The 13794-nt window shown below is 45.2% G+C and overlaps 1 protein-coding gene across 1 annotated transcript in view; it reads left to right on the top strand.

Annotated features, from left to right (window-relative positions):
- Nucleotides 1–12889, top strand: part of UPP2 (uridine phosphorylase 2) — a 162879-nt gene extending 149990 nt beyond the window's left edge. The window contains exon 7 of the mRNA XM_086956668.1: nucleotides 11946–12889. Within this exon, the coding sequence (XP_086812794.1) occupies nucleotides 11946–12088 (143 nt within the window). The 3' untranslated portion in view covers nucleotides 12089–12889. The remainder of the gene's footprint in view (nucleotides 1–11945) is intronic.
- Nucleotides 12890–13794: the final 905 nt, after the last annotated feature.

Raw genomic sequence — 13794 nt, 5'->3', positions numbered from 1 at the left:
ACCACGTCCGCCGCCACCACGTCCGCCGCCACCACGTCCGCCGCCACCACGTCCGCCGCCACCACGTCCGCCCCCACCACCACGTCCGCCCCCACCACCACATCCGCCCCACCACCACGTCCGCCCCCACCACCACGTCCGCCCCACCACCACGTCCGCCCCCACCACCACGTCCGCCCCCACCACCACGTCCGCCCCCACCACCACGTCCGCCCCCACCACCACGTCCGCCCCCACCACCACGTCCGCCCCCACCACCACGTCCGCCCCCACCACCACGTCTGCCCCCACCACCACGTCTGCCCCCACCACCACGTCTGCCCCCACCACCACGTCTGCCCCCACCACCACGTCTGCCCCCACCACCACGTCTGCCCCCACCACCACGTCCGCCCCCACAAGCTCCCACCACAAATGCGCCTGATCCAGTCCGAAAAATTGTTTCGTAACATGCTCAAAACATGGATCTTCAATATCGAAGACTCAATCTGCTTAGCGTTAATCTAAACCACATTTTACTCATAGACCAGGATCTATATTTAGGATCTACCTAAGCAGCTTCCCTTTTTCCTCTCTGTCGGGACAGTGATGTCTAGCGCCAAGATGCTCCCTGGAGTGTAAGTGCGCTCTATAAAAGCCTATTCACATTCACATTCACATTCACATTCACACCACGTCCGCCCCCACCACCACGTCCGCCCCCACCACCACGTCCGCCCCCACCACCACGTCCGCCCCCACCACCACGTCCGCCCCCACCACCACGTCCGCCCCCACCACCGCGTCTGCCCCCACCACCACGTCTGCCCCCACCACCGCGTCTGCCCCCACCACCGCGTCTGCCCCCACCACCGCGTCTGCCCCCACCACCGCGTCTGCCCCCACCACCGCGTCTGCCCCCACCACCACGTCTGCCCCCACCACCACGTCTGCCCCCACCACCACGTCTGCCCCCACCACCACGTCTGCCCCCACCACCACGTCTGCCCCCACCACCACGTCTGCCCCCACCACCACGTCTGCCCCCACCACCACGTCTGCCCCCACCACCACGTCTGCCCCCACCACCACGTCTGCCCCCACCACCACGTCCGCCCCCACCACCACGTCCGCCCCCACCACCACGTCCACCATCACCACCTCCACGTCCACCATCACCACCGCATCCACCACCTCCACGTTCACCACCACATCCAACACCATCACCAGGTTCACCACCACATCCACCACCATCACCAGGTTCACCACCACATCCACCACCATCACCAGGTTCACCACCACATCCACCACCATCACCAGGTTCACCACCACATCCACCACCACCACGTTCACCACCACATCCACCACCATCACCAGGTCCACCACCATCACCAGGTCCACCACCACGTCCTCCACGTCCACCATCACCACCTCCACGTCCACCATCACCACCGCATCCACCACCTCCACGTTCACCACCACATCCAACACCATCACCAGGTTCACCACCACATCCACCACCACCATGTTCACCACCACATCCACCACCACATCCACCACCATCACCAGGTCCACCACCATCACCAGGTCCACCACCATCACCAGGTCCACCACCATGTTCACCACGTACACCACCACATTCACCACGTACACCACATCCACCCCCACGTCCACCACCCCCACGTCCCCACCCCCATGTCCACCACCACCACTTCCACCACCATGACCACCACTCGTGATGGTTAAAGTGTCACTGGAGGGCAGGGGTATAGGAGTGTCAACTCCGGCTGTACATGGGACATTAAAGGATGCATTGGGTGCGATAAGACGGGAATAGGGACTAGAAGTATTACACCAGACCCAAGATACATTTTGAAGAGGCACAATGTCACAGGGGCTCCTGTAAAAGCACTTGCAGCATCTCTACCTCACAGTGGCATACCTGCGCGAGCCACTCACTCAAAACAAGCATTGGCATAGCCAATAGGTCTCGCCTTTAGGACCTCATAAGTGTTTAGCCATGCAAAACTTGATGTTGTTACACCGAGGATATTGTGCTGGATAACGAAACACTTATAAGGTCCCAAAGGCGAGACCTATTGGCTATGTCAATGCCTGTTTAAATAGGGTGTATTGGAGAGACGGGGCATATGTAAGGAGGCTACAATACTCCTCTTTCCCATAACCATTAGAGCATTTGTGTGGGTCTTTCAGCCACCGACAGTTTTGCAGACGCTAATTAATGCAAACTTTGCTTGTCAATCCCGCTTCTTGGGGTACTTAATGAAATTAGCACAACTGCAACTTATGCATACAGGCCTAGGTTCTTTTTCGTTCCACACATCTTTAACCACAACCTTTAAAGTAAACATTAATATTATGAAGTGTTAAATTAAAACAAATAAAGTAGCTTAGTTGAAGAAATGTCTACTGCCCACGGATGTAATAGCCTAAATATGGCCCGTATACCCGTCACCCCCTCCCAACACAATCCCCAAGAATGGGAAGACGGATACAGTTCTTGAGCTTTTGGAAGGCGGGAGGGAGTTACCCTCCCGGCCGTATTTATTAAAATATGAAACAAAATTAAAACATTAAAATAACAGTTTCATATCATGTACAATTTCATTTATATATTACGATGTTTATTGGCTAACCTTAACATATCTCTAATACAAAGGTTCTCCTAGCCGATTCTAAAACATCCTGTAAATGCATTTCTCAACATTCAAATTGTACATCCTAACATTACGGGCCAACGGCAAGGTCGTAACCGGTGTCAGATCCCTAATACCAGAACTCCCCCCCCCTTACTTGTGAGGGGCGGGCGCACAGAGGACTGTACCTCTGTGCCAACTTCCAATTTCCCTTGTCTTAACGGGGGCCCATATTTACTCGACGCCATCTTGGTGGTCGTCCGAGGACTCGTGTGAGGTGTCTAGAAGGTAGCGTAGACCCCCCTCCCACCCCACACTGCTTACCACATCCGCCGTCGCGGATGTCCTGGCCCCGGGAAATTCCAAGGAGGGGACCCGTAGCCCCGCCTCCCCAGGGAGGGGCCTTGACCGCCTTCCCTTTCGGCGGTCCCATCCTTAGAAGGGTACCGCCTCCCCGTGTGAGGGGCCAATGGCCGCCTCCCCCCGGGCGCTCCCATCCATAATGGGTGGCGCCCCACCTCTAGGGATCTTCCAATTACTGCTCACCGATCATGACCTTACCGCCGACCAAAAATAAATACGACATTGTTTAATGAGAATGAAATAAACTATAATACTAGGCATTTCAAGTATAAACTTTTATCTCTACCATACACTTTTCCAACACAACTGCGATACTCGCCTGAATTCATGCTAAAAGAGCAACCATTTATTGCATATCAAAACACCAAACTTTATTAGCAACAACCTGAAAAGGAGGTAATATCATTATCAAACCACTTTATTGCAATACAAATCGCTGTCATCAGGGGCTGGTGGGTGGGTCAAAATTGGCTCTTGTTCCGTCAAGGGCTCACTTGCAACGAAGGGGTGCAGCTTCCAAGCACAGGAACAAGAGGATGCTTCCTTGGATTGTTGCTCCTTTGATTCTTCTCCGGGGGGGCGTGGACCCTCCTCCGACCGCCTACAGGGCGTGGCCGACGGTGTAGGTGTCTAGGACAACCCCTCTTGGGCGGGAAAAGGCGCGCCCCGGCTACGCCGCTTTGGGCATACCAGCCGTGACACGCCTCCCGCCCAAAATGGCTTCCCGGGGGGATCGGGGCACCTGTCCATACATTCGGGGGGACCGAGTGGTCGCCCCTTTCCATTAGCACAGTGATCTTTAAATCACACTTCAATTTAGTTGACCTCCACCTGCGTTCAACGGCTTTGTTTCAAATAATCTCGGGATCCCCGAGCAGTGCATTTTAAATCCTAAAATGAGCAGTAGAGTGATTTTAAGCTAAGACAAAACATAGCTGCCAAGCTTTCAATTTAATTATGCCTGATATGTCTGTATATACAATGTTAGATCATAAGCATGCTTGCAAAAACTGTCTAGGTCGAAATTTGTTTAAAAAAATAAAACAGTTTTGCATACAGCCAAAAGACAGACGTTACCGAGAAGACTTAATAACAGTGACCTGTTTAGCAGACTGCTTGCTAACTATGAAAGAATCATTTTATCACAGCCTGCTCTCCCGTTTGTCACACTCGACTAAAATCTTCCACACACATAGAAAGCAGCATACGCTGCTCGACGCCAGTAATTCTAACATAACCATATAATGTCATTCTCCATGGCCATTAAATACAGATTGAGGCGCACGACTAAAAGAGAGGAAAAATGTGTGATTTAGGAATCGCTGCGTCTGGCACGTTAAAAGATCTTTTAATTCACCCTGGGAAGGTGACTTATTCGAGTTCTGGTGCCTCAATACAGGAATCTAAGAGCATTAAAGTATAAGGCCAGTGGTACTTCTGAGAGGTCAAAGGGCAGAGCATAAGAATGATGCAGAAAGCAATTCTGATCTCTTTTGATACTGGCCTAGTAAGACAGCTGCTGGGATTTCAAACACTGCCACTGTAAATCATAGCCATGAACAAGAGCATGCCACAGGGAAGCTGCCATTGCAGTGTCAGAAACACGAGGCAAGCCCATTAGCAGGGACATCTACAGAAATATGTATTTACTATGGGTGAAAAAATAAATTCCAGTCTGATCAAGAATGTTGCATGAGATATTTTGCTTCCAGGTCAGGACTCCAGTCAAACCGCAGCAAGGCAGAGACATGCATTAACCTAGGACATCCCAGGAGTTACAGGTTGAAGTACTGTAGACATCCGCACTATTGCTAATCACCCCCAAATGAATGAATGCTGAAGATTTGGAGTTTGGTTATGCTTTTGAAACTGACCGTTTCTTATTTCCAAATAGCATATGTTTGATTCTATTTTATTTCGCCAACTTTCCAAGGATCTCTATTTGCCACATGCTGGAAACCACCACCCACTCTCCCTGTTTTTCAGTTCAAAAAGTATTATATCAGAAAATGACTTAAGCATTGCTCTTTATTAACCCCTTAAGTCCCAAGGGAGGAATTCTCCCAAAGCAGATAGAAAGCAGGCTTTATCGCCATTTTTAATATACACCGCTTCACTCGTTCATTGCTCAATCTATCTCTCATGCGTCATGCAACATATGAGTGACTCTTGTATAGTTCATACTTTGAACTGAGTTGCCTCCAGCTGCCTGGGTTCAGGTTGCATGTGGGGTTTATGGCGACACACAGTTAATCGCTATGAAGTCAGTGCTGAAGACAGAATGAGTTTCTCACTGTGTCTGTCAGTAGGACATAAACTCATGCACATCTAGTCCTTGGTTTCTCTACTGAGTGATAGTCGCATTTGTGGCATAGGATCCTACCATAAGATGGCTAAAATGCATTGCCTTTGGCAAAACCAATAGTTCTTGCAATTGCTGAGATCTATTGGTTATAACTCTTAACACCTGCCCCCTAGGTGCTGCTGCTATTGTGTGGCTTGCCACGGACTTTGTTTATAACCACATAACACCACAAAATTCAACAGCACACCACATAACTAAACTGCACTGCAAAACTATCCACAGCACAAAATACAATTCCACATAATAACACTCCGTCACACACAATCCAACTCCACATAATTCCATTACACTCAATACCACATATTTACTATCCACATAATTCTACAGCACACCATGCCCCATAATTCCACTAGCCAAATGCACTCCGCCCCACACAATTACACAACTAACTAATCCTATCCAACCCACACAATTGCACTACACCTGTTACATCCTGCACTGTATATCTTTCTTTATATTACTTCCCCTTTAATGGCATGAGCCTTTCCTCATGGTGTTCTGGTTCTAGGAACTTTCCTAGTGATGCATTCTGCATCTGAATGTCAGTTGTACTTGGACTTGAACCTGTCTATATGATGCTGTGCTGCTGAATAAAGCTACTTGGAATTTAACCAGTTTCTTGGATTATTACAACACCCCACATACATACACTTCATAAAACATAGGTAAAAGACATTGCCATTTGTAATGCCAATAGCTCTAACTTAAACAAATGTGAGACCCATTGCATTTCCATTGCTTGTTTTCCATCTTCTCTTTGGGTTCGATCATGCTATTTCGTAGTATCCGCTCATCTCACTATACCACAAGATTTCATGTTCAAGGTGTTATGCAATATATAGAAAGCCTTGATGATGCCAACCTCATAGGGTAACTTAAGATTTGCAACAGGCCATGAAGCTTCTTGTTTACCGATCTGTCTTGTGGGTGACAGCAGTGTCTGTGATTTTCTGTGATTTGGCATTACTGGACTCCGGCATGGAGGAAATGTTTTCTCTGAACCCCTTTATCTCTGCTACTTGGCATTCACAAGACAAAATCACGTAATTACACACAATATCCTTTTCAAGTCAAATAGAACCAGAACGTGTACACAGTGTTGTGATGCTGCACATCACTCATCAATAAGCTACACCACTCATAAATCCACTGTTCAGGTGTACTAGGAGACCCCTAAAATTAGACCATACAGAGTAGGAAACCAGGCACCCTGAAACTACAGCTCCCAAAATGTATCGCCTTGAATGACTAGTAACTACAGTACTAGAACCGTTCTCCTCCAGTCTTGTTGGTGCTGTAATATGCAAGCAGGAACCACATCGTCGAAGTTGTAACATACTGTGAAATCTGTATTTCAAATGTCTTCCTGGCTAGAACCAGTCCCAGTTACGCCCAGGCCTAAATGAGGGAGCTCCCGCTTCTAACTAATAGTCCAGTTGACTTGCGATGGGTACTTGTATGTAGAACCTGTGTTAAAAGCATTAAATTCATGTTTGAAAACCAGTGCTGATCCATTGTACTAGTCTATCAGTCCTTAATTTGGGCTGGCGTGTGCTGGTGCTCGACACCACCACTTAATCGGTAAATTTGTCACTTACTTATGATAGTACACCACATGGTGGCACGGTCTGTCTATTTCAATAATTGAATACATATTTGTAAAAAATAAAATGTAGCACGTCCAGACAATTCTTGATGTTTTAGATTGCCTTAAATTGCCCAACCTGCCACATTTATAGTAGTGTGATATTTAGCAGAGAGGGTTTATTCTAGCATGTGGCCGCAGTGGCAGGCCCATTTGATATTACAAGCTGCAGTGGCCTCCTGAGCAGTACCTTGGGCCCTGGCACTTACTTACAAATTAGGCACTGAGTCTGATGGTGGGATTAATCCTCTATTCAAGCAGTTCCTTGAAACCCTTTGTGACACCAGTTCTGATCCTTCATTAAACCAGCTGTAGGAAGACGTGCTTCATATCCTGCCTGGCAAATGCTGTGTTCAATTTTGCAGCACTTCTTGGCTGTTGCTGCCTTTACAATGTGTTGTGAGGGCAGGCCTTCGACATTTGGAGTGGCTTCTCATTGTTTTTGGCTTGATGAAGCTCCAAGACAGAAAGCTGCCTTTCTAATATTAAAACACAACTACCTGACCCTTGTGCTGTTCCTTTGTTTTTCTTTAGGAGTATCTTTTGGTCTGCTGTTCCTTCCTGAGCATAACTCTAGCCCCTAGTTGTAAAGTTTATGCTAGCTGTGCCTAGTAATTCAAAAAAGGGGGTGGTGATGAACAGAGTGTCTGAATTAAGCAGACCACTCTTACCCAGTCCAAAGATCAGGGCTTGATCCATCACCGTTTTTTAGCTCACTGCACCATCCCAGCTCAGAACCTGGCTACATGCAAATTAGTCTGTTCCTGTCCCAGTGCATGATGGGAACAGGGCAAACCAAACTACCAAGCCAATTCTTATACTAGGAAGGAAACAAGCTACCGGGGACCGGTTTCTGGCATTTCAGCCGTCTTCGGCCCGGCTTGCCTGAATCCTGATGGTGCAATGAGCAAGGGACTCACATCTGAGTATACCCTTCCACGCTTATGGTGGACAAAATGATTCAAAAAAGGGGGTGGTGATGAACAGAGTGTCTGAATTAAGCAGACCACTCTTACCCAGTCCAAAGATCAGGGCTTGATCCATCACCGTTTTTTAGCTCACTGCACCATCCCAGCTCAGAACCTGGCTACATGCAAATTAGTCTGTTCCTGTCCCAGTGCATGATGGGAACAGGGCAAACCAAACTACCAAGCCAATTCTTATACTGGGAAGGAAACAAGCTACCGGGGACCGGTTTCTGGCATTTCAGCCGTCTTCGGCCCGGCTTGCCTGAATCCTGATGGTGCAGTGAGCAAGGGACTCATGTCTGAGTATACCCTTCCACGCTTATGGTGGACAAAATGATTCAGAAAAGGGGTGGTGATGAACAGAGTGTCTGAATTAAGCAGACCACTCTTACCCAGTCCAAAGATCAGGGCTTGATCCATCACCGTTTTTTAGCTCACTGCACCATCCCAGCTCAGAACCTGGCTACATGCAAATTAGTCTGTTCCTGTCCCAGTGCATGATGGGAATAGGGCAAACCAAACTACCAAGCCAATTCTTATACTGGGAAGGAAACAAGCTACCGGGGACCGGTTTCTGGCATTTCAGCCATCTTCGGCCCGGCTTCCCTGAATCCTGTGCTGTGCCTAGTAGGCTCCATACTTTCTCTTTTGAGCTCCTGTCGGTGTCCTGGCTTTTTTCCCTGTCCCCGCTCCCTTCGCTCTTCCGCTTGGTCTCCCTTTTGTGTTATTCCCTGAATTTAATTCCTCCTGATTCTTCCATCTAGTTCAGTTTCTTACTTGTTCATTACCGAGGTGTTGCCTTTGTATTTCCATGTTATGTTCTGATGTAGCACTTGCGCCTGTCAGAGTAGTTCCGGTCAATAAACGCCTGCGCTCCCAAACCAAGAATTAGTTACAATGGTTCTAGCTCTATATGTAAATATTTCTATATCTTTTTATGATATGCTATTGCTTGCAAGCTTATGCGCTTTGTTCCCCATGAGTCATGGGGGGACATGCTTCTTTAGGATGTCTATAATTTCCTTTGGGACAAACCCAGTTGTGCTGCGCGTGTTATGCTTGTCCACTATTATAAGTATCCAGAATGGGTTTGTGCCTACATTAGTGTCAATGCAGGTACTCAAAGTGATCTCTCAAATTATGGATCCCAGTTTCATCCTAGGATTAAAGAATTAATCTCTAATTGACATTAGCTGCATTGAAAAACATGTAGCAATCTTATCATTTTCAAGAAGATGACCTTTCCCTTTAGAGACGCGGGAGAACACATCACATCACCAATCAATCTCTCCAAGCTAGAATGCCACATGTTCTGTTCAGCTCACAGAATCTGGCACAACTCTCAGTAACAAAATGCTCCTGCCATGGAGACCGCTGTTGGAAATGCACGAATCTCATAAGTTACACACACCAAGTATAGAGTATTGATTATTCATAGTTAATCCGAACCCCTAAAGCAGTACACAGTTGACATTAACCTTCTTTTGTGCTAGAAAGAACTTCCAAATACAACACTTTGCACCAGGTTTACATCACTTGGAATCTGGGCCAAAGTATCCCCCAGGAACAAACCTAGCCTGATCTTTGTTCATCGATTGAGAGACTACCAGCTAATATATTTCTGTCAGAGTAGGTAGGGAGGCATGTATGATCTACAGTGTGGGATTCTTTCTTCATCTGGAGTGAGTACTATTAATACGACTCTCATAGTCTGGCAACTCAATCTTCTCTCCGGCCTTATTTTATGAATCCACCAAATGTGATGTAAGTACGTATGAGTAGGCTTATTTAACCAGACGTTCAGACCCAATGCAACCTTGACATACTTACAACTATGTACAGCAAGGACCAGCTGTGTACTTAAATACAATCCCATGTTGATTTACAGCCATTGTAATCTTCGTTTGTCACCCTTGGATAAATGGGACTTTCAGATTCTCCCAGTGCCAGTTCACAAAGCAGAAGTCCTTTCTTGGCACACACCGGGACTCTTGAATAAAGAAGAAAAAACATCCTAAAGTGTGGGATAAAATCAATAATAACAATGCCATAAGCTCACAAACAAAACATGCACTTTATATGTATATATTTTATATACGCATTAGTAAACACAGTGAGTGCCTTTATACATTCTATGTTGGAACTTCCAGCCAGTTTTATGTTAATGTACATAATAGGTCATATATGCATTTTATTTGATATGCACTCAAAAGATACGGGCCACACCATTGTATTCATTTGTTTATGTATATAGTATATGGTAACTTACATAAAAATACCATAAAGGAAAACCTCCATTATGTGAATCACTACAGAAATAGCCTGACTACTTACCTATAGTGTCATTATTTTGATTACATCTTCCTTTTCCCTGTAATCACATGACATTAGGTGTGTGAACCATACTAGTTGGGTACCTTATATCCACCTATTCCTAAAGCTACTTGTTACCCCCCTCACTTGTGTAGCGTCCGTGTCGACTGAAGATGTGTGCACAAATAGGTGTGCTTCCCCAATGTGGGCCAACTCCCAAAAAAATTCTTACTTCAAAGTCAGTGCCTAAAAAAGTTGAGGATATTATCCATGGTTCAGCTGTACAAGTATTTTGATGCCAGGCCCTAAGAGTCTTCACACAAAATGCTGTCATAATTCTCCTGCATCTGCCCAGAATACCCTCTGGTCTTGTCTAAAACATATAAACCACAAATCATTTGATAACGGATTGATCCACCATCTTAAAGTGGCGAGAACCACCTAGAAACCTTAACATTCTGGCCGAAAATGACAATCCAGCCCTGAAGTCTTTTTTGTACTTCAGAATTTTAGGGTACGGAATACTCCAGATCTGATCCAGAACACGCATTTCATTTGATCAGTTTTGCGCCCAATATACATAATCTTTTAGTACTAATTACCATCATATCATATATCTATGAAGCTCCCCAAAAACACTGCTGTGAAAATACAAAGTGTACCTAATTCCTATAGGTAAAAAGAAAATTTGAAGACAAAATTTTGCGTGGGAACACCCACAGCAACACCCGTGGAACTCCCCTTTCACTCAAAGTGCTGCGTGTAAAGGGGCCATATTTACAAGGATAGGAAAAGTCATGCTGGGTGGCTTTTCCTGTCCTTTTAAATATGGGGCACTAAAATTTGCAGCTGGTGCGTCACAAAAAGTGATGCACCAGTGGTGCAAGGGGCTTGTAAATCTGCCCCCGAGTTTGCAGTGCATCACCGATCACCGCACCCCTCAGCAGTCTCACAGAAGCACCAATTGGTAGGACTGTGTCTTCTTGGGTATCCTTTACCAGTCATTCGCAAGGTTATTCAGCCATTTTTTTCTGTCCCATTTGGGACATTTTTGTGGTTTTCTTTTCAAAAGCAGTCTTTTATCAGTGTTTTAAAAAGAGAGCTTTTGACGTTTTTCAAATCAACTAGACAAATTCACTTGCAAACTTGTAGCGTAAAGAATGGTTCATAAGTAATTACCCGGAAAATATCTGCAACTTTTTAAAAAAGTTAACCCACCTAGGTCGTACCTTTTCTACAGTGGAATGTATTACAGTTCAAATAAACACATAGCTAATATAACACGCTTTACGCTTAATGTAGCACAGTGGATATAATTCCCTATGCGTTGCTGTAATTAAGTCTTTGGAAGCAAATAACCATAATGCTTATCAGAATCTTTTATTATTTCAATTTGACAAGCAATAGCTGTGGTAAATCATGCTATTTTTAATTACGGACACTTTCTTTTTCAAAGAATTACATGTTCATTGATGATTTTCCTGCAAGCTGGAGTTTTTCTTCCACAGTCCCTACTTTAAAATGTTTGTTATTTTGTTCCAATTAAGTAGTTGATTTTATGTTCTGTTCTTAAATCATATAACAGGTTTTCAAATCTAAACACAACTAAAACTGAATTGAGACGTGTTATATAATACTTGTTATTTTTTCTCCAGCTGCGGTTGTATGCGTGACACTGCTTGACCGACTCCAAGGAGACCAAATCAACACCCCTCATGATGTTCTAGTTGAGTACCAGATGCGACCACAGATTCTGATTTCAACCTTTATCAAAAAACACCTTGGATTAAATACATAAAAGGAAATGAGCAGAATCCTTTTTTCATCTATCATTGTTTTGGATTAACATCTGACTCATGACAATTTGCTAATGTAATATCCTAGGAAAAATGTGATGCTGCTGCAATGGTGATGAAATGAACTTAGTTATTCTAAGGTGAGCAAAAGAAAGATATTTCTGCTTAGATCTTGAAAGCTGGAGGAAGTAGATATCTATCTTCAGAAGTTTCAGAAACATTGGATCAGATGGTACTTGGAATTCCAATGGACACCTATAAACCCCTAGGTATCGGGGAATATCAAAGTGATGTATGTCAACAGGAGCAAGTGACCAAAGCATTTGTAAATTTTAATGTGCTTTTAATTCAATCAACTTCCGGTTCAAGTCATTGTGGGAACACGCACCAATCCGCGACCAAATCAGAGTAGCAGAGATAGATCCTGTCCAACGACAATAAAATGTGTATTTAATATGATGTCCATTTTCTATTTTCACGGCTCACGGTTTACATATTTCTTATCAAATGATATCATTTACCGGTTGCAGGTCCTAGAAATTGTATGTATAAGGGACTGAAAATACACCATGCTATATAGTGATCCCATTTGTGTAGAATGAACCAACAAGGAATGCGTGATATGTTGAAAACTGATAAGTCGTGAGCATTTTAAATTGTTTTTAATCTATTTTTCTTTTATGCATACATTATGGATTGTTTATCAGTGGTCTGTAGATTCTATTTGTAAATAATGAACACGTTTTGTATTTTTTTTTAGTTTAACGACTAGAGAAAGCACAATAAAAAAATATAGATATGAAGTATGCACTGCATGGAACAGTTTTTTCCAGACATCAAACCAATGCACTTCACAAGACTTGATAAGTTGTCACACTGGCCTCAACGGGGGCCTACGATCAGTTAAGCATGCCTGCAAATTCAAGCGCTTGAATGTGGTTGGTCAGCATCAGAGAGAGCCTGTTTAAAAAATGTACTTTTGAACTCCTGTAGCATGTTGTGCTACTGTACTGATGTGGTTTCCTTCCTCCCTGATGCAAGGGTGCTTATGTTGGCGCTAGGTAGCAATTGTGCACCAGCGCTAAGAAATTACAGGAATGCGCTGTATAATTTTCCAAAAGGTGCATTCCTGCCCCTTCCTACTGACACAGCACAGAAAGGGGGCTTGCTGTGATGCGTTATTATTTGATAAATATGCCCCTCCCTATCCTAGAAAGGGCCCTTGAAATAGGCCATGCGTTGTGCTTTAAAAGTCAGTTCATCAATGCCCCTGTAGCCTGTTGGGCACTATGGAGGGCCTTAACAAACGAGAACCACATAGGACTGCATCCTCTTGTGTTGGGAGGTGAGCATGTGAACTGTGTTCTATTTTATCGGCCAATGGCCACTCATGCAGGCATATGGCAGACACTCAAGACACCTGACCAGTCAGGAACACCTACACCTCCATGCTTGCTGACTCTCCAAGTTACTATGGATACACAACTTTCTTTCTCGTCCCCGGGCAGGCCTGTCACATCATTGCTGCCTGACAGGGTAGCAAGAACTAACAGCAGTCCCTGTCTGTTTGAAATGCCTGTGACCTGCAAGAGCGGGACGTGGTGGAAAACATCCATTCGCATACGCCCATAATCTGCATTTCTGCACACTTCACTCGTTGACCTACATTGTGCTTCTGCCTCTGCCTGACTCCCTCCTTCCATAAACA

The sequence above is a fragment of the Lissotriton vulgaris genome, chromosome 2_1, assembly GCF_964263255.1.
Source record: "Lissotriton vulgaris chromosome 2_1, aLisVul1.2, whole genome shotgun sequence".
In the NCBI taxonomy this organism is placed as follows: Eukaryota; Metazoa; Chordata; class Amphibia; order Caudata; family Salamandridae; genus Lissotriton; species Lissotriton vulgaris.
Note: the sequence above shows the minus strand (reverse complement) of the source record. Positions and strands in the feature narration are given on the sequence as shown.